Source organism: Gymnodraco acuticeps, unplaced genomic scaffold (assembly GCF_902827175.1).
Source record: "Gymnodraco acuticeps unplaced genomic scaffold, fGymAcu1.1, whole genome shotgun sequence".
Classification (NCBI taxonomy): Eukaryota; Metazoa; Chordata; class Actinopteri; order Perciformes; family Bathydraconidae; genus Gymnodraco; species Gymnodraco acuticeps.
The window spans coordinates 1,096,010-1,118,201 of record NW_022992041.1 but is presented as its reverse complement, the minus strand read 5'-3'; the positions used below and the strand labels follow the sequence as shown (position 1 = coordinate 1,118,201).

Below are 22,192 nucleotides of genomic sequence, written 5' to 3'. Positions count from 1 at the left end.
CAACTCCCTCCTGGCTGGTCTACCTGCATGTGCCATCCGACCTCTGCAGCTCATCCAGAATGCAGCGGCTCGTCTGGTCTTCAACCTTCCTAAATTCTCCCACACCACTCCGCTCCTCCGCTCCCTTCACTGGCTTCCGGTAACTGCTAGAATCCACTTCAAGACACTGGTACTTGCTTACCATGCTGCGAATGGATCTGGCCCTTCCTACATCCAGGACATTGTTAAACCGTACACCCCAGCGCGTGCACTACGCTCTGCATCAGCCAAACGACTCGTTGTGCCCTCGCTGCGAGGGGGACCCAAGTTCCCATCGGCGAAAACACGTGGGTTTGCTGTCCTGGCTCCAAGATGGTGGAATGAGCTCCCCATTGACATCAGGACGGCAGATAGCTTCCACATCTTCCGGCGCAAACTGAAAACTCATCTCTTTCGACTCCACTTCGAGCGTTAGAACTATTAACGAAGCACTTTTATACTAATAAAGGACTGGCTTACCTAAAGCCAGTGGAGTAGCACTTGAAATGTTTGGCTCTATGAAATCTGATGTGCTTATATGATTCTGTTTTCTTCAAGGTTGTGTCTTCCTGGTCGAATGTACTTATTGTAAGTCGCTTTGGATAAAAGCGTCAGCTAAATGCAATGTAATGTAATGTAATTTAAGTAGATGCATTTGTTGTTTTGAACTCATCTGCACAGCAAGTGATGTTCAATTGTTCTTTCAAAATGAAATGTCAACTTATTTTGTTGATATAATAAAATAAACTGGGAAAAAGCATCTGCTGTGGTGTCAAATGTCGGATACAATGAATAAAACGATTTGTCAATAAATAACATAGGTATAAGTTCAATATATATCACTTTCTTCAAGACACCTGAATCATCAGCGTATATATATTTGTCTTTCGGTTCTGCTAACATGTCAATTATTTCGGATGAAAACTAGACGCTTTGACATATAGGGAGTTTCAGGCAGATCTATGCATATGGCTTTAGATTTTGGAACTCTATCTCGTCATGTCTATAAGAGATTGTGAAAAACGATGTACCATGTTCTTCATTTGTTTTGTTGTTAAATGATGATTCCTAATTGAAATATGAGTATGGCTGGTTTGCCTGACAGCAGCCCTTTGTTGGTATTAATCTATACACATGTTTGATCAAATCAATAAACATCTTATCACAAAATGTTGGATACAATGAAACTCTATAATGAGATTTGTATGATTCAATTGTATAGAAAATATCAAAGAGGGATACATTTACCTGATCTCCCTTTTCTCCTTGGGTCTTCACCTTCTTCATTTCATCCTAAAAAAAAGAAAGAACAAACCACTTCAGAATCCGACTGTAGAGGGACCGCCGGGAAAAACCAACATGTGTTCTGATACAAAAAGCTGCTCACAGTTGCAGAGAGCAGTCTTAATCCGTGAGCTGTCATCACCTAGAAGTAATGAAAAAGACACAGCGTTACCTAAACTGTGATCCACCGATCTCCATTCAAGTAAAAGCTGTTGATTTCTTGTAAAAATATTCAACAAAAATCAATAAAAGTAATAAGTGATTGCAAATGTATAATAAATCGATAGATAGACTAGCTAAGAATGTGGAATCTAAAGCCACGGGGCAGAGGCTATTATAACAAAATGAAATGCATTGGAACGGTAAAAGGTCAAGAGGTACTAGCTGAGTGAGGCAGACTGACACCTACATGTAGTACTATAACATGTGAATAGGAGCCATTTCTAAATGTAATCCAAAACAAAATTTGTTTTCGACAAAACCTCTTTACCCTTATATCATTCTGTGTACTGATTAATATGACATTCCGAGTCCTGGTGTTAATTTCACAGCAGATCAGAATATATTCTAATAGATCTTGATCAAATTATATTCCAGGTTTAAAAACATCCAGGTCTCACTGAGGACTAATTTCTGTTCAATGGCAAAATACTGACCACACTGGACACAACTGCATTTCTGCTATCTAGTGTTTTTGTCCACAAAATTGAAAAAGGAAGTTGTCTCTAAACGGCTGTTTTAAAAATGGCCATCTTCATCTTTTTTTAAAGCATGCCCACACCAGGAAGTGGTGGGATAGTAGTGAGAAAAGAGTTTGTTACAGTTAAACTGTTCACAATGGAAATATGTTAATAGCAGGTGGCACAGACACCTCTAGATACAATCTGGGTTTGATGGACACTGAAATGTTGGTGTAAACTGCACAAAAGGTTTCAAATGTGAGGCCAGTGATTGAAGTCCATTGTATTAAAAAACTGAGCAAAGCAATTTAGAGAGCAAATCTAATTATCCATCTTCATTACAATCTATGATTATCAGAACTCATTTACATCTAAATCTCCTCAGGCCCTTTGTGTTTGGTTAACTACATGTTTCACCCCCATGTGCAGTTATAACCAGTTCAGTCTTGGGTGGTTTAGGCATAATGATAAAAGAAGTGAGAGAAGCAATGATCATACTGAAATACATCCAAATGTTGGTGCTGGAAAAATAGAGTCTGCATGATAGATAATGCTCCATTGAAAATATATTTAATGAATCACACCAATCACATTTTGAACGCCAAGCTTCTTCTCCAGACACATCTTGGTGCCCTCGTGTCATGTTTTTCTTTGTCCATCTGTGCTGGTGCCCTTGTTTTAGGACTAATGTGTGCCAGTGAGCCCTTTGAGAGTGTTACTGTGATTAAGAGCTACACAAATAAACTTGACACGAAGCCCTCCTTCCGCAGCAATAGTCAAAATAACCTTCAGTAAAGTCCTTAATCCCCGAGTGCCCCAGCGGACTGACTGCATTATCACTCAACCTTCAACCTGCAGTCACTCACAAAAACAGCTGCTGACATTTTTATCTTGCCACCGATTCTAAACCCAGTTCCATCAGTATGAGACCAGATAAGACACTTCTGCCAGAGCCTTTCGCCAGAGAAGTGAAATATGCATAGGCAAGGCAAGGCAAGGCAAGGCAAGGCAAGGCAAGGCAAGGCAAGGCAAGGCAAGGCAAGGCAAGGCAAGGCAAGGCAAGGGCAAGGCAAGGCAAGGCAAGGCAAGGCAAGGCAGGCAGGCAAGGCAAGGCAAGGCAAGGCAAGGCAAGGCAAGGCAAGGCAAGGCAAGGCAAGGCAAGGCAAGGCAAGGCAAGGCAAGGCAAGGCAAGGCAAGGCAAGGCAAGGCAAGGCAAGGCAAGGCAAGGCACCTTTCAACACAAGGCAATTCAAGGTGCTTTACAAAAATGAAAGACATTCAGACAAAGGCATTTAAAAACAGTAAAAGATAATCAAATAAACATTAAAAGAAAAAATACATGAATAAAATGTACATGAATAAAAAGTTACAGTGCAGTTTAAGATATGAATAGTTCACACAGAAGTTCCACTTTACTGATGAACACAACGGCTCAGTTTCAATTAAAAGCAGCGACAAAAAGATAAGTCTTCAGCCTGGATTTAAAAGTAGTCAGAGTTGCAGCGGACCTGCAGGTTTCTGGGAGTTTGTTCCAGATATTTGGAGCATAATAACTAAACGCTGCTTTACCATGTTTAGTTCTGACTCTGGGGACAGAAAGAGAACATTTTACTTTAAAATAACTTGGAAAAACAGATTCACTTTACTAGATTATAAAACATATTGTAAAGCAACACTGGCAGCAATAAAAACAGGACAATCTCGGAGATGAAAAGAGCGTTTTGCCACTTTAAGGACGTTGGAGGTGGCAGTGCATGGCTGTAAGCCCGCCGCTCCTCCCCGTCACTAATAAACAGAGGCACAAGAAGGTTTATGAAAGGAAGGTAATGATCCAAACCCTCGCTTCTGCTGTGTAAGGGAAATCAATGCTTAACTGCCAAAATGATCTGCCACGGGGAAGCAGAGAGCACAGACAGAGACTGGTACTAAATATTCAAATAGCCTCATTTATCAAATGATTAATGTTTCCTCCTCTGCCATAGTACTGTATACATCTCCTATATCCTGGGTGGTCCATACCTCACCGCACAACAATGAACACCACTGAGTATTTACGTTTTGATGGAACTTTTCTTTATCTTGCTTCCCCTGTTGAAGTGCAATTTAGTGAAAAAAGAGAGATGGCTATTCCAAAATAATTGCAAAGCCAAAACCTCAATGTTTTTGAACAGCCATTAAAACCGCCCACGTTGATATCTATTCTTATTAGGGGAGCAGACTTTTTGTTTGGTAGACAGAAACCAATGAAACCAGTGGAGGGTGAGTGATATTTGTTCGCAGTATAATTAAGTTGTCACATTTCCATATGAATTGCTTGCTAACAAGCAACGAGAATGAGAATAAGAATGAAAGCCATCAAAGTTTGTTTCCAAGCTCATGTGTGAAGCCTTCAGAGGCTCAGTAGGCAGGAAGTCTTTTGAATAAAAACCCATTAGGACAGAGTCATATAAATCAAACCCCTGACTATGTGACACGTGAGCTCAAACTAAATGTTTTTATTTGACACCAATTATACTTTAATTTCAACTTTATTTAAAAAATGTGTCATAGTTGCAAGTGTACCATTACAGATCTTTCACTGATTTGTCACAGTGTGTTTTTGCTGAAAATGTCAGAGCAAGTGTCACCTTCAGCATCAGACACACCACATGACGTCAGGGCTTCTTTTGTATGTGTTTCTCTACTGAAAGCAGCACTGGTGACTTCCAAGATGAATCATATTACTATCTACAATTATGGACATTATAAACAGGTCATGTCCTGCTGGCCCTCATTAATTCACACTATAAAGATGTTTTTCAAGCGAAAGATTAGCATATCAGTTGGCGATGGCTAGTGCACGTGTTAATTTGATACAAGATAGGAGAAGGAAATTATCGTTCACAGCTTTCAGGGAATGGGTATAGCTACTGTATGTTGTGTATATTTCTTTGCTGTGTGCATTGCATAGACTCCCTGGGAGCTTGCTGCCAAAATATCAGTAAGTCCATTACCTAAAAAGAAGTTCTTGCTGGGTGAAATTCAACACAACTATAATCTTATCTGCCTTAAAATGAATGCCCATGTTGCATGCATTTGATCAATACCAATCCACCGTTTTTGAAGATGGGGGAAAATAGGATTTTTTAGAACTCAATTCAAGATAGAGAGGACATCTGCAGGTAAGTCAAATAATGGGAATTGGTTACAAGGTGACATGGCTCCAGGTGTGAGGAGTGACAGCATAAACACAGCACTGCTATTGCTTTGAGCTCCCCCTTCAAATTGTAGAATGTGAAACACACCATGATGCACAGATTGTTTTTATTTGCAGAGAACAAAGCGCTAATACTACAAAATTGATTTTTGGGACAGCAATGCAACATAGTTTGGTGTGTCTTATGACAACACATACATAAAATGTCATACTAACTGACCATGTATGATATTCTGTAAGGTGGGTTTTACATTGTACTTACAGGACCAGGCGGACCAGGAAGGCCAACTTCACCCTGAAAAAGAGCAGACAACTAATGTGAATCAGTACATATGCTGTATAAGAGACTGAAAGACAAACAGTAACTTGAGAAACTATTTCTGAAAGCTAAAGTGCCACAAGTGACCTCGAAAACCTTCATCAATAGGTTTTGGAGCAACAATAAAGAAAGCAATAACATGAACAGACTTTTGAAAAATACTGCAAACCTCAAGTGATGTGAGAAGAGCCATTAGATGAATGGAAAGAAAACATTTCTCAGTAAAGAGCATTTCATGTGCATCATGTGAAATGTACTTATAGCGTGTGTGTGTGTGTGTGTATAATAATACATGTACTGTATAGTGCAACCGCGTTGAACTCCTTTTAATGGGGTGCTCCAGGGGACCGTGGAGGGTCCTTAATTGTGATGCATTGCATTTAGGAGCCTCCATTATTCCATTCATAATTTACAAGCTATAACTTTAGCGCTTTTAATGAAACACGGAAACACAGCACAACATCTGTGACACAGTACTATAAACAACTAAAAAGCACTTAGAGAATACATGCTGTAACATGCCAGGCCCACACAATCATTCAAAGGTGTCATTTTAATCTTTAATTAAACAATCATAAACTCATAAAAGGATTGTATGCCAAGCTCTAGGGATGTGGCTTGGTCCAATCGTTCGGGTCCACACTGAAATATCACATCATGACGGATTTCAATGACATTTGGGGCAGGCATTCATGGTTCCCAGAGGATGAATCCTGACTTTGGTGAGCCCCTGACTTTTCTTTCGCTTTCACAAGATTGACATATTTGGATTTTCAGGACAATGTCTCAACAAATATCGGAAGGAGTGTTATGAAATGTGGTACATGTACACTGTATGCCCTCACCATGAATTATTAGGAATTTGGTGAACCTCTGAATCTTCATTTATAACTCATGGTCTACTATTAGCCTATTGTGCCTATTAGCACAACATTTACATTTACCCAAGATGCATGGTTCCTGTATCTTACCATTTAAACTAATTGTTCATGGTGATACTTGACATATAAACACATCTACATTGAAAAAAAGATGCAAAAACCCACACAGGCACATATCTTCAACGGCAAGTATACTATATAATTAATATTTCATGTCTTCGGAGACCATTAGATAATAAGCTGACTTAAAGATGATAACTATCTCAAAAAGTTTAACCTCGTAGGTTTGGTGTATCATACCAATTATATCACTTGGACCTCCACCACCTCTTTCTCTTTTTTTATCTACACTGCCATGACCCCACACACACACACACACACACACACACACACACACACACACACACACACACACACACACACACACACACACACCACACACACACACACACACACACACACACACACACACACACACACACACACACACACACACACACACACACACACACACACACTCTGAGTTTCAAGGAGCACAAACAGTGGGCAGCATCATGTATGACACATGACATTGACGTGACTTACCTTTTGTCCTTTCATCTCTCCGGCCCCCTGAGCATCTATCTGACCCTGTGGGAGAAGGCCTTGGTTAATGACTGTGTAACATCACAGCGTTGTAAATGTCACCGCAGGGAAATACGTACAGGGTCTCCTTTCTCCCCTTTCCCCCCCGGGACTGCAGACTCAGCCCCCTCCACCTGTTTGTGCAGAGAGCAGAGCTTTGACAGTGACTGACGGTAAAGGCAGGGCAAAAATACAGAAAAGCTCAGAGAGTGAAACCTAGGCAAAGGCAGACTTTATAAATGAGTAATCTGGAAAGAAATACAGTATTGTGTCATCTGTAACCCTGATAGGAGAAAGGGAAACTGTGACTTTATGATAGTATTGTGTTGACAGTGTGGCAGGATGATGATAAATACAGGCCCCTGTTGAATTGCAGCATAGCTTCCACTTTAAAGTCATTCCCCTGTCTGCCAATAGATGGCACTTGATGACTGCTGGTGAGCTTCCCTCAGAGTGTTTTTAATAGGATTTCTTACTGTCAGTTATGTGGAGAGTGCTCTAAGTAAACATAACTGTAAAACAAATGTACCTGCACCTTGGCCAAGACACACAGTGAATGATTAATTAAAAATATTTGTGATGGAACCTTTTTTCATACATACACGCAGGATAACTACACAACGGAAGATCCATCATACAGGATGCATATCCCAACATCTTTCTACCAGCCATATTTCCCTTCACAGCATATCATTCACCAAATGCATCTGGAGTAGCAGAAATGCATTGTTTCACATCTCTGGACACGCCTGATTAAAGCTCATCTGTTGTGAAATTTGGGGATTATTTTCTATCAGCAAACAGAAATATAGGTTGTTCATTAAAGAGGATTGTTCCTTTGTAGGACATGCGTGCAGATTTGGAAGGAACACTTTAGATACGACGACATTAAGGAGCATCTGTTTAGCAATCTAAGAAGACAGAGAGACATCTGAGAAAGGTTGCAGCATATTTGCACACTCCTTAGCGGCACCCGGTCTCTAACAAACAATAATTGCCTTCCAGTCTCAGCCCCTCCCCCATGCCTTCCACTTGCTAACGGCAGCCGCTGTGATACCATTAATTTAATGAGATATAGTCACTGTTTCCTCGTCCAAATTATGAGCCGTTATTAAGTCAGTACAATGCTGCCATGTATGAACAGATGGATTGTCCTATTAATATTTTAGGCGGGGAAGACAGACTATAGGCTAAATTGACTTTGAGCACTAATTGAATTCCGTTCAGCTTTATCAACCACATGGGAACTCGTAGTTTTACCATCATAATCTTATCATAATCTTATCAATTAGATCATTGTTGGCGTGCTATCAGTCAGATAACTTTTCCATAACAAGAGCCGCTCACAGTGCGTGGAATGAGCTCCCCATTGACATCAGGACAACAGAAAGCTTACACATCTTCCGGCGCAGACTGAAAACTCATCTCTTTCGACTCCACTTCGAGCAATAAAATGAAAAACAGAAAACAAAAAACAAAACAAAAAAACAAAACAAAATAAAAAGCACTTATATACTAACTAAGCACTTACATACTAACAAAGCACTTATATACTAACAAAGGACTGGCTTATCTAAAACCAGTTGAGTAGCACTTAAAATGGTTTGGCTCTATGAAACCTAATGTACTTATATGATTCTGTTTTCTTCAAGTTTGTATCTTCTTGGTCGAATGCACTTATTGTAAGTCACTTTGGATGAAAGCGTCAGCTAAATGAAATGTAATCTAATGCAGTATCTTAGTGTCTTACACTAACTGTAAAACACATGCTATACTGTGCAGAGAAAATGGTTTCCCACTGATTTATGACTCAATGTAAATCTCAATTATTCTTAGCCTGTGATGTGATTTGTTGTAAACATGTGTTCTGGCATAGGCTGGCAAACCATTTCTGTCGTTATCATTGTTAGATCTTCAAGGAAGATCATTCAAAGTCAATGTATTAGCAGAGGGGTATGTGACAAGTTAATAAACCTTTCAAATGAGATTAACTGCAGCACGGCGAGTATTTATCCAGATTATCACTGTATTTACACAACGAGAAAGCCCAGCGTGCTTAGGACAGGGAACTGGTCCACCTGTGGGTAATATGTTGACTTTGAGGCACCTCGACTCATCTAACTCCAATTAGGCCTGTCTGCATCCCACCTCGTCCCTCCATCAATATCTGCAGTGTGCTGTCAGAGCCCGTTTGAGCCTGTCAGTGGGAGATACAGGTATGGAGATGTGATTCATGAGAGCGCAGTCTTCCAGGCACATCATGCACAGTGAGGATCTTTTGTTTTTCTCTTTAAAACATTCACACGCTGCTGAGTGACTGAGAGGGGGCTCGGCTCACACAGATGTTACACTGTTTTGTCCAAACTAAAAAATGCAAAAGAAGGAAGAATCTCTGAATTATTTCTACTCCTGGAAACTCTTACTTTCCATTCCTCGCTGGATTGTTTAAGTTCCTTTAAATGCAAAGTTGTGTACTGTATGTTTCGCATGAGCAGATTTCAATGTAAAGTCATACCCTGGGACTCTGAAAGGTTTTCTTGTCGTTAACCTTAAACATGAATGAAAGGGAAGATGTAAGGATATGACTGATTCATGGCAAGGGCAATGCTGGCATACACTATTAATGTAAGCAATCTTGTTGGTGTGTTTAAACATACAGTATAGTAACATCAGCATGAGACAACACACACTTTTTTTTGGTGATCTAATCATAATGAAACCTTTAATCTAATCTGAATGGGGTGGTGGCTTTGGTCTCCTGCAGGCTTTGCCACCTGCATGTTTTACTAACTTCGTTCCGATATCGCTTTAAAGTTGCAGGTAACAGTGGGCTCACAGGTCTACTTTCTCAAAAATTGGTAAACTTTCCCCCACACTCTTGAACAATATTTGTTGCTATTACATGGAATTACCTTTACGTGTTTCTTTTATTTACTGCCTTTGTCATTTTTTTAATAAAAGGCCTATGAAAGTGTAAAGTACATTTGAAATATGCTGAACCCCTAATCACAGAGCTCCTTTCTCCTCTGCCGAGTAAAGGTTTTGGGTTTTATGGATTAATTTTATGATATGAAACTGATTCAGGTGCGATAATAAACTGCAACTCGGCAGCTAATTACAGAAGGCTCATGAAAACTTAATCAAGGTAACCTCTGTTTGTCATTTTATTCTTAAGCTTGTCTTAATAGAGCATGGCAACATGGAGTCATTTTTCATCAAAATGAAACCACTATCCTCTATCCCCACTATCGCCTATGCTTAAGCTACTCCTATCCCATTTGTGTTGAGGTATACTAAATGTGTCCTCATAAAGACAACTTTCTTTCTCAATGTTGGCCAGCTGACACTTCTGCTTCCTCTGGGCAGAGGGAGCAGGAGGAATTCTGTGGCCTGCGCTGACACACCGGCAAACAACGCACCTATACATCAAATGAACAGCTGCGGTCAGGAGGCTGTCCAGTACACAATAGCTTTCACTCTCTGCATGATCACAAGTGGGCCACTGGAGGCCTGGTGGGTGGATGTTAGGGGCTGCGGGGGGGGGGGGGGTGCGGGTAGCAACAAAGACAGTAGGAGGGCTGGTAGAGGTCCATGTCTTGGAGTTTTTTACATTGCATATCTCATGTGCCTCTGGTGAGCTACAGCACCCCTGGGATTCTTGAAAGTTGTATATTTTTTTGCAAAAGCACTGTATGTAATGGCCATCTGTCTGTTTGGAGTATGAGGACTGAGTCACGCTGTGCTGCGCTGCAGGAGGTGCGGGGTGGGAACAGCTATTCAAATTGCACAGTAGATATTGCTGCGATTGACTGAAAGGTGCTATTTCTGACAAGGGCGAACCCATCCTGACTGACACAGAAACCATCAGTCAAGGACAGGGGTCTGGTCACACAGACGTCCGACTTGTCTGGGCCGGTTTCCTGGGACAACTACTTACACACAGCCTGTCTTTATACCGACACACAGCTCAGATGATTAAACTCCTAGCCTATTTGGGGGACCGCTACAATAAACACTGCTCAGTCATCTTGACAATTCACCCTGGCTGGAAGTGCAGGTGAGGCCCTGTTTATCAAACAGGGAGATGACTCACATCTTTTTTAAATGCCACATGTCAGCACTTTGTTTTAAGATGAACAATGTTGTGAGTGATACCTTGACACTTGCTTCTTCCGGGGCTCCTAGGGGACTCTGCAATCAGAAGCAAATGAAACTCCTTTACGCACAGAGAATGGATGAAGAGAATGTAACAAAAGCTGATTAAATGAACACTTGTGAACAGTATTTATATACAGTACGTTTTTTTAATTGTTTTTAAACCACCCTAAGCCTTTCATCACCTCTTCCTAAACTAAGGCTGCATTGAATGCCAATTTTCTTCTTGAGGTTTTCAAAGGATCTTTTGATATATATATATATATATAATAATATAATATATATATATATTTGGTATATATGTCTTCATCTCTCTAAAAAAACATTGAAAAAATAGATTTTACTTTCATAGGCTTTTGACTCAAACAGCATAGTATTATTAAGACATTTTGCCTTATTTTTATCTGCAAGTGTTTAGACAAACCAGGTTTAAACAAAATGAATATTAACATAGCAAAAATGTTTAATAATGAGGCAGCTTTAGACTTTGAATGTCAGCTTTATATACACAGAAGGGTTTAAACTAACAGGTGTAGTTAAACATATTCAGATTATAGGTGTACAGTATTATAGTTTCCAACCTTTGCACTAATATTATCTCTCATAAGTATGTGACCGGACCCCAGCAGTCTATAGATTATCTCTGAGCGCATCTTGCGTGCCTTTCACTGCCATCTCCGTCAAATGCTAATTTGACTTAAAAATAACCAAGCACTGTCCTGCTGCCAATAGACAAGACCCAGTGATGCCCTGGTGTGTGTTTTGAATAGATGATTTCGCCCCTGAGATCCAACTCAGCAAAATAGGTGACTCATAAATGCCAATACCAGGGGATGGAAGCTAAGCCGGCACATGCTAAGGGTATCATCAGGACATTGCCATTTAGAAATGTCACACCTTCTCCATCCAGTCTTTCTTTTGTCCCATGACTCTGCGTCCTACAGTTTTATGAGTTATTAAGGACCCAGGAGACACATTGAGTCATGCAGGAAAGGTTTAACACTGTATTATACTGAAGATAATTGAACCTTGAGAATAAAGGTGATAGAAAAAAGAACAAAATCTTTCTGGACTTCCGGGAAAAATAAAGCAAGATAAACCATTTGTCCTGATCGAGAGTATAATTAGGGCGATAGTGCATGAAAATAATTGGACACCCTAAGCTACATGATGCCTAAACACTCCTGTTCGTCCTGACTCCAGAGCAGTGAAGAGTCCGACAGGCTGTATCCTTTAACTCTATGTGATGCTTGTGCCATGTGGGTCACTACACAAACACACCAAAAGTGTCTGGGACTAGTTTGGACACCTGAGGCACACCATAATTCAACAAGTCAATGGGGCTTTATTGACAGACTTGTCTTACTCATTAATACAAGCATTGCAGTAGCTAACCTGAATACACCCCTTGTGGTTTTATACTAATAAAACAGCCCGCTTGCAGCAGGGTGGGAAGATTTTGAAGAGATCAATACAGCCTTAGCATGGAATTAATGGCCAACGTTTACTGACAAGTTTGACTAAAGAGTGTAATTGCCTGTTTAAGCTGGATTTTGTAATGCATGTCTGTTGTAATGATTGACTGCTTTAATATGCTTTTGCAATCATGATAACTTGCAATTTGGGGAGCCTGGTATACATTGAAGTAGACATTAGTGATCTCAAATAAATACAGGGTCTAATAAAGTGAAATTGAAATGGTTTTTGAATGGTAGAAAAAGCCAGAAGAGGTGCTGACTGATTAAAGCTAAGTAGGTCATCACTTTTCAACTTCAATCACTGCATATTTTTCCTTAAAGTAAGATTGCCAAATACAAAAAATACAGGTATGTTATATGTAGAAAGAACATGATTTTCCTTTTCCTAAATCAAAAAGTAAGTCTGAATGTGTGTCTGTGTTACTGTATGACACCTACAGGCAGGCCTCTGACTCCAGGTTCCCCACTCTTTCCTCTCCGTCCCTAAGGAAGACACAAGAGGGAAAACAAAAAAGATTAAAGATGCAACAACAGGTGTGGCTGGGATATACATGCTGCCAGCAATTAAGGCTAGACAGCAACTCCTGTTGCAGTCTCTAATTTGCTTTTAATTAACAACAAGTAAACAGCTTAATTGCTGTACCCCGTGTGGCCCACTACTCTTTGTTCCTTCCTCTGGTTTACTGCCTCCTTCCCAGCTGTGTGAGTCCCCCGGTGCATCAATCAAGCCAAGGAGCAGATACAAACAGGCCGAGCCAGCCAGCGCTGTCCAGCATTGCGAAACGAGGTCAGAAGGAATCAAAGCCTTTGAGCCATTTTTTGCTTGTTCCAAGGGCTCTTTTTGTGACATTTTGTGAATTGCGAAAAGGCTTCCGTGCCTGAAAGACTACGAGTCTTGAAAAGCTGACATCTTAATGAGATGTAATGCAATCCCGACCCAACCAAAGTTGGTATAATTTTACATCAAGAGGGTTTATGTCCTCGTGAGAAAGAGGATAAAGCGCTGTGAATATCCTTACAGCTATCCCATAAACTGGCAGAGCATCACTGGCTCTGTGTTATGAAGAGCGCCTGGAATTAGCTGGCTTTCACACACACGAGGCGGATGTAAAATCAACTCAATTAGGAGATGGTAATACTCTGGCCAGTATCAATTCAATGTACGGCGGCGTAATCATCGGCAGAAGCATGAGACAATGCAGATATCTGTAATAGGGCTACACACGATTACCTCTTTCGAATAGGAGTTTCATCATCTGACACAATTGCTATTCTGAAACATTTTATCTCTCTCCTACTGTATGTGTCAGTACGGGTGACACAAAAACACTTCTCTCCTCCGCTGAGTTAGTGGTGGTGCAGATCTGTGGAAAGAAAAGGATCACTGGCTGCCGGAACAAAAGTACACCCCCAAATCTTTCCCTCTGACGCCCCGTGTATTCACACTTTGATTAACTGGGTCGAGTTTGATGTGTGCGTTTGCCTGCAAAAAGAAGACAAAGGGAAGAACTTCACTGAAGGCGAATGCTTTTAATCATCTGTTTGCATCTGTTTGCTCACATGCTGTGTTTCTCTATGTGTATTCCACAGATTACAGGATTAATGAAATAAGCCAAGGCGTAGCACGGTAAATATTAACCTTAATAATGACACAATGGAATTGGTGTGTACCTCCTTTTGGGAATTGCTCGCTTTCCAATGTTCATGCTGTTTGATGTACCAACAAAGGCTTGGCCAGCGCCTTTTGATCATCTGTGTTAATGCAGCTTTGAGGATACATGTGCTTTAATGCCAGCATCAATGAGTGCCATGTTGGAAAAAAGCTGGAAGAGGTCGAATCAAGTTGATGCGTAGGAACAACATCTTTAAGCCTGAAAAATCCTCCTCTTCAAATGACTGACATTATGTAATTGAGGTAGGTTACCTTTGTGGCAGAAAAAGTAAAGTCAGAGTGGCAGGCAAGGTATTTAATAAGAGCTGGTGCTTCAATGTGCCGCATGTAGACTCGAAACACATCGCTTTTGTATAAAAGGTCTATTTCTCGCAAACAAAGACAGTGTTTTGGTGAGGGTGGATGGTGTCGTTTTTTTTCTCTTCCGCTGCCCTTTCTCCCCTGAACTCCACAACAAAAGCAGATTACATAGATAAGTAATTTAGCTAATGAATATTTCAGGTGCTATTATTCCAAGCAGGTCATGAATTATGCAGTTTTCCAAATTATTTCTCCACATTTGCCCTTAAGCCTCATTTCACGCAAAAGTGCATTCTAATTTTATGTCCACATCATTTGCATATCATCATCAAAACAAACACTGGTACACAGACAGAAACACTAAATGAAGGCCTCGTGTTACCAAATGTTGGCCTGAAGCTTACTTGCAGTTACCCATAAGTCACTAAATGGCTTTTAATACATTGTTCATCTGTTCTACAGTACAGTATTTCATGTTTTTATCTTATTTACTTCAAATGTATACATTTTTCTCGTTACTTGCACCATCAGTTCACCAATCTCAAACCCCGCTTGAGGGAAGATTTTCCTCTGGTTCAAAATGTGCAAATCCTTTGTACATTCTGCTAGAAAAAAAAAGAAGCTTTTTATCTTCAATTACTGCCTTCAAGACATATAAAACAGTCACACTGGATTTATATTCAGTTGCCGGTTTACTGGCTATGCCTATCTATAGTTAAACTAATACATTGCATTACAACATCCCTGCAGTATATAGTGTTTTATTCTTTTTCTCTGTGCCTGCCTATAATGTTTATGTTTAGTTTAAATGGATGTAGAACAGTCATTCAACTTAATGGTCGTTCGGAGGCTGTATCTTGCATTCTACTGTTTTGTTGAGCGTTTTCTCACCTACCTATACTGACATGAATGGGGTGTTATCGGAAAAAAGCTATGGCTACAGTAGCTGAGTTTGCTAATTATAGATGCACTGGGTTGGGGGTGTCTATGTTGTGTCTAGGTCAGAGATGTTCTAATTTAATAAGATATTCATTTAGTATTCAGAAACAGCCACAGCTCAGACACTCATTTTCACTATAAAGCAATCCATTAAAGAGACTACAGCAGGTGACCTTGGGGTTGGACTGACACTTCTCTGTGAAGAGGACCTCAGGTTAGCTCCAAAACAAAGCTGTGCCTGGTGACAAGAAATAATTAGTCCGGAGCACAGCTGTCATCACCACTTGCACTCAGTTGACTCTCCAAACTGAAACACCTGCCAGTGACACAGCGAGATAACTGCGTCTGAAGGGACTTACTGAGCCTTTCAATACGGAGATAATCAAAAGAGCAGCAACTGCCTTAGTGCCCATGAGCACCCAAATACTACAGCAAAAGATATAACAATCTAGCTTTGAGCACTAGTGTGAAAATACATGCAGAGTATTACTAGAATTTAGAGTTTTCAGGTGAATGCTGTGTTCATCTTATTCTTTTGTCTAAATGTCATGTATTGACCTCCTAGACTTTGGAAACATTTTAACTAAAAAGATTCTCTGACATTTGGAATTGAGGTCATTTAATAATCGTGTTCGGTCATGAAAGAGAGATACTTTAAAGAGTTTGGTGTGAATACATTGCAGACAACAAGGAACGCCTAAGGGCACAGGTTGAAAGAACTACGTTTACAAGTAGCTGTTTATTCATCCATATAGGTGTAGAGAAAGGGTGTCCAAACCTTTTTCACTGAGGGCCACATACAGAAAGATATACAGTACGAGGGGCTGGACCACTCATGAGCAGTGAGGCTTAGTGCCTTATAAGTCAAGTTATAAGTTAGCAAAATCCATCAAATGTAGATGATGCTTGATACTAGAATATATTTTGGAAATAAAAACAGCCTTCATCACAGCTTTCCATTGGGTTTCATTAATTTTGTTGGCAGCTAATTCCTTAAAACAGAAGCCTCAGATTGCTTATAATAAGGGAAAATATGAAGAGTATATTTCAAGATTGTTTTCCAAATAAGTTATAAGGCTTTATTTTTATCAACTAAGATTTGTTTGAAAATGTTTTCAACTTTAATTGACCAAATGTATTTGAAAAGTGGGCTTATCAACTCGTAAAAACGACGGGAATATATGTTTACATATATACTTAAGACGTACAATATAAGACAAGTACAATTCTTATGTGTGGGCCATATCCCATTATATTTTCTGAATTTACTGAGGGCCAATTCAAAATGGACCACGTAGTTTAGACACCCCTGGTGTAGAGTGAACAATATCCACACCTACTTAATTATGAAACTATCAGGTCCAATCATATAATCATAAATGTGCCATTTAACAGTTAAACTTGTTTCAAAGTTGACAGTTAATCATGGTTTAATGAAGGTAGGTTACAAAAAAAGTATTTTGTATTCAGCATTTCAGAAGTCATCATGTGACGAATATGTTCATCAAAACTGCTGACTTCACACATTTCTAGCAGGTTCGGGGAAGTCTGCAGCTGTAAATAAAGCTTTGTTGTAGTTTGTCCGGTTGTTTTTGTTTTGTTTTAAATATCTTTCCTGGTGAAGGAGGTAGACACAACACCAGAATAATGTTGCCAGAGGTAAACTGAGGTCCAAAGTAGTCTCTAGGCAACAAGGATGAACAGGAAACTGAAACCCATGCATTTTGGATTCTAAGAAAAAAAATGAAAGAAAGAAAGAACGGAAAAGACAGGGAGAAAGAAAGACATGTTAAAGAAGCTAAAGGGTGAAATGTGTCAGGACAAAACTAAAATGGGTTTTTCTTGATCAATGAGAGGTTTGAAAATAGCCGCCTGTAGTTGGACGTGGATCAGTAGTGAGAAGACTATCCTGCTCTGCTCTAGGCGAGTCACTTTTAAACTTCACTCCACCTACAGTATGTATGCCAAAATGCCAGAGTAGAACATGTAAACATGGTGATAATTATAACACAGAGGAGCAGCCAGCAGTTTGTGAATATTTTCTTTCAACTAAGCCAACCTTAACTTTCTCATTTCCTCTTTCTGTTTCTCGCTCCCTCATTCATCTCTCCCTTTGTGTACAATATCACAGCTCCATAACTCCCATCTCAGCCCTCTCTGCTGTCTCCTGTTTTTCTTATCATCTCATCTTCCTTCTCCTGTCTCCTGTCACTCGCCCCGTTCCTCCCTCACCCAACTTCCAGCGCCTGTTGGATCACCCTGGCAATCTCTGTTGCTATGCAACGCTCAGTGTCCTATAAATTTGACAACATCCTAGTGCTTGATTATTATTTGAGCGCTGCAGTGTGAAGCCCTCCTTCAGGTCATTGCAGTAGATTAGAGGGAGGGAGAGATAGGAGAAGGCAAGGAAGGAAATGAGGGATGAGAGGGAGGTGGAGAAAGATGAAGGGATTTTGGAGGAGAGAGTGAAAAATGAACTGGCTTCCTGAGTGAAAGACCAAACACATATTCACAAGCACTATTTATCTGTTCCACTCTAAGAACCTGAAAACTATATAGCAGGAATGTGAAAAGCACTCTACATGAACAACTAATTCAATAATGGGGCTAGTAAAGCTAGAGTGAGTACACCTCTGAGCTGCAGTAGATTGACGGCGTATTTCCAACTTCCGACTTAATCCACATGGATCCCAGCCTGCACTCTACCATGCGTTGTAAAGTGCCAAAGGAAAGCACATCCAGGGGGCCAGGCTCAGTCCTGCTACACAATCTGAAAGCAGAGTCAACAGTGACAGTGACACACAGCAGAGCTCGTTTATGATGACTCCATAATCCTTATCCCAAATGTCAACATGTTCTCTGAGACATTCCCTGTCTGACTACCCATACTGGGATAACACAGTGGTGTAAAATGTAGAGGCCAGAACATGTCACACTTTTTGCAATAAAGCAGATATTCCATCAAAAGGCCACATAATCCACCTGACAAATGCCGCTGTCAAGAGGGGTCAGGAGATAAGCCTTCTGAAATAAACACCGCAGGACCAACTCAGACCTGACACCCAGCATAGAGCAAAGATTTTTTTTTAAATGGTTGTATATGCAGCGATAGCTATCAGTGGCATTATGAACTAATTTGATTATTTTAAGTTTGATATCTTTATCTTTTCCAACACAATCTTATCTTTGATTTTTGCTTTTATAGCATTATAAGCTACTGGAGCTCCCAAAATATACTTTTCTCAAATGACATTCATTTTCTACAAAATTATATTTTACTGTGACATATATATTTAAACTGTTATTTAATTGAAGCAACAATTTGAGAATTTTAGTGAGGTTTAGACCTTGAAAACTGTTCTTACGGATAAATCACACAATGTACATAAGCTGGACACCTGGAAAGACTATCACTATTCCTTGCTTTTCATACCTCTCCCTGTATCTCGTGTGACACAGAAGTTTTACGCCCTGTAGGGAAACTATGTGACATTACCAAAGCCAAGTTGGTCTGCGACAATGTTCTGTGGCTCATGGGGGAGATGACCTTTTCTTGACTGAAAAACTCACACGCCACTCCCACTCTTTCTGCCTGAGCTGAGCCCTGTCTCCCTCCGGGGGCGTGTACTCGGGCCACCTGAGCCTTTTGTCTAAGTGCTGTACTGCGTTTAACTGGAACTGACTATGTGGCTTATAAGCAGCAGCTGTATTTGCTTGGTAAACACATGTGTACACAACAGTAAGGACCGTAAACCATTATATCCCAATGTTATCTAACAATTCACCGGACAAAGAGTAGATGGTATGGAGTTTTCCGTTATTGTTATCTGTGTTCATATACAGTGTGGGTCCAAAGTTAACAAAAAGAGTGTCGATGTAGACCATCCAAAATTACACATATAGAAGTGGGAACTAGTGTATCCAAACACTAAAAATACACAGATGTGCACAGGCAGAATGCACACAGACACGCTTCGGAGAAAGTTCTTCGCTACGCAGCCTGTCACAATATTTATCCCAAAGAGATTTAGCTTGTGTGGTCCCAGGTCTCTGAAAGGTGCGAAAAAAAGGCGGAAACATACAACCATTCCTTCCTTTGGTCATTTGAGTCCCTTAGGAACACTTGTTGTATCCAGATTCAGACAAAATACAGACAATTACTCACATTGCCAGCAAAGGCTAATATATTCTGCAATTAATTCTGAAATGTCATCCTTTCACCTTGCAAATATTTTCTGACTTCTCATATAAAAATGTTCACCAAGACCCAGAAAAATCTGCAATACTAGAAAATATGTATACCCACAGGATCTCTAAAATACAGACATTTCTGCAGCATTTTCCAAGTATAATCAGTAAATGTTATTCTCTATTTTATATGGAAAGAAAGACCTATCTGATATGCATTACCAACTTCACCTACATTCATGTTTTTTATTGAATTCTTACATTACATCAGCCCAGCTGCTTCTAGGCATTAGCTTCATAATATCAGCTGGGTATCAGTTGGAGAAGGGGACAAACATTCAGTAAATTCTCACCAAATATACAGCTCGATATGCTGCAGTTCACTGAATTCTCACCAAAGCCCTTTTCACTGTGTCAAATCAGCTTTCAAGGCTTCTGAGGTAAATATTGATTTATGCTGCTTTCTAAAAATGTCACAAAAGAAACCGCAGAGACCGCAGCCTCACCTGCTTCTGATTAAGGATCCAATTAGAGACAGACAGTGCAAATTCCCTACTTGTGACTGCCCTCGCTGAATGCCATCTTAGGACACTGCACAAGCTCAGAAAATGCCTGGGCACTGGAGCTTGCAGAGATCCCTTGCACTTGGTAAAAGCCTCAATAAAATAGGATTTGTTCCAGTTGTTTACTGAGGGTTAAGAGGAGCGGCCGGGGCAGGAAGAGAACGGCAAAGTCGACAGCTGCCTGGCAGGGGCTCAAATGCAGCTTAGCATTTTTCACCATTCTGACTGGCACACAATGCTCTCTTTAACTCCCAGCCATCTAAATATTCAGGCACGTATAAAGAGATGGCTGACACTGCAGCCGTCTTAAGACACAGCTCAGCTGGCCAAGATTGCACCTATAGTCTGTTGGCTAAAGCTTTCCATGAAGGCTTCCCTCACAGAGACTCAGTCCCAGATCCCACGTGACTCAATAGTGATTTGTACACACGCCACTAGATGGCAAACTAGCTTCATGACAAATGTCGTACACGGTGGGGGGACAGAGCCAATGAGGAGACTGTAAGCCCTCTATGAGAGAGGATAGATGTCCTCAATGCATGAATGTATGATGTGTGTTGGGTAACATCCCTAATTAGGCAGTCTGGCAATTAGGCACTGAATACCGTAAAGGAGATTTTTCTGTAGAGGGCTTACAACGATGAGAGAAGGAAATAGACGAGAGCAAGAAGCTGTGAGAGTGAGAGAGGGACAATAATTTCCATACCACATTATGCGTCTTTTCAACTGCCACACAATACAAGGGGACACAGGTGGCAATACAAGGGTATCCAGTCATAGAACTCAGCATATCATTGGGTAAAATAACCGTTATAGAGCTAAAAAAAAAGAAATTATCCTCACTGCCACATAGTATGCAAACACTAGAGCCAAAGGCAAACACAGGAAATGCAGACAGTGGATGTCTTTCGGAAACTAAGCCAAGGCATTCCCAAGGGAGCCTTGGAGAAGCTCTTTACAACAGCCGCGTCTTCACGGATGAGTTTTAAGAGCTCATTGATTTTAACAACTCCTAAGGAGAGGAAAGAGAGCTGATGATACTATCTGAATTTGCATTTTTATGTGGGGAAGATGATAAATCTATATTAAACTACGGGCTCAATTCCCACCAATCAGCCGCCTGTCTGTGCATTGTTTCCTTGCATTGGCTCCTCAGGAGGCCGGCGCTGCCTCTTCAGTGTTCTCATCTCCTAATGGATGCTGTTGTTGGTCCTGGCTCTTAAGAAATGTCCCAGTCTCATCTTGAATTTTGGGTGTATTATTCATCCCGAGCAGATTGCTCCTGCCCTGTGTTTACAGATACTGAGTGTTTCATTACTGCTTTATCCAACGAGTGAATGGGAGAAGCTGGAAATCTGCTCTGAATAAACCCTGGTTCATTTTACAAATCAAATATTTGAGGTCAGAGTGAATACACTGTGCAAAGATCCACAGGGCGCTCACTCCGGGTACTCTAGCCCTCAGCGAGTCTTATGCTTCATATCACTCACCACGCATAAGAGATTACACTAAGGTCCTGCACACAACTGCCAGTATAATATCAGGCTACTGTGAATGCAATGCTCCCTGGCATGCCATTAAAGTGGACACAGATGAATGTATCCAAATTGGTTGAGGCTTGAATGAGAGTGTGAAGAAACAAAATATGGATGGCAGGCTGTAACAGTGATGCAGCCTCCCCACTACTGTGTTCTGCAGTGTGCAGGGGTAAATCTCCTCCTCCCCCTCTAGCCTCCTCCCCCCCCCTGCACTCTTGAGCCCTCCTCCCTCTTCCTTGGCCGGGGAAACAGCTAACACAGACAGGGCTTACACAGGGCACGCTTCAATCCAAGCATCCCTGGATCCAAAACGCCCCTTTTTAGAAAGGTATTTACATTCACAGCATTTCTCTGAAG

The 22,192-nt window shown here is 40.7% G+C and overlaps 1 protein-coding gene across 1 annotated transcript in view; it reads right to left on the bottom strand.

The window, feature by feature from the left end:
• The window catches only part of LOC117536853 (collagen alpha-1(XIX) chain), a 103,408-nt gene that overhangs the window by 37,898 nt on the left and 43,318 nt on the right, over positions 1-22,192 (bottom strand). The window contains exons 15-20 of the mRNA XM_034201935.1: positions 13,074-13,118; positions 7,083-7,136; positions 6,964-7,008; positions 5,441-5,473; positions 1,406-1,444; positions 1,267-1,311 (exon numbers count right to left, since the gene is read on the bottom strand). Coding sequence (XP_034057826.1) covers positions 1,267-1,311; positions 1,406-1,444; positions 5,441-5,473; positions 6,964-7,008; positions 7,083-7,136; positions 13,074-13,118 — 261 coding nt within the window. The remainder of the gene's footprint in view (positions 1-1,266; positions 1,312-1,405; positions 1,445-5,440; positions 5,474-6,963; positions 7,009-7,082; positions 7,137-13,073; positions 13,119-22,192) is intronic.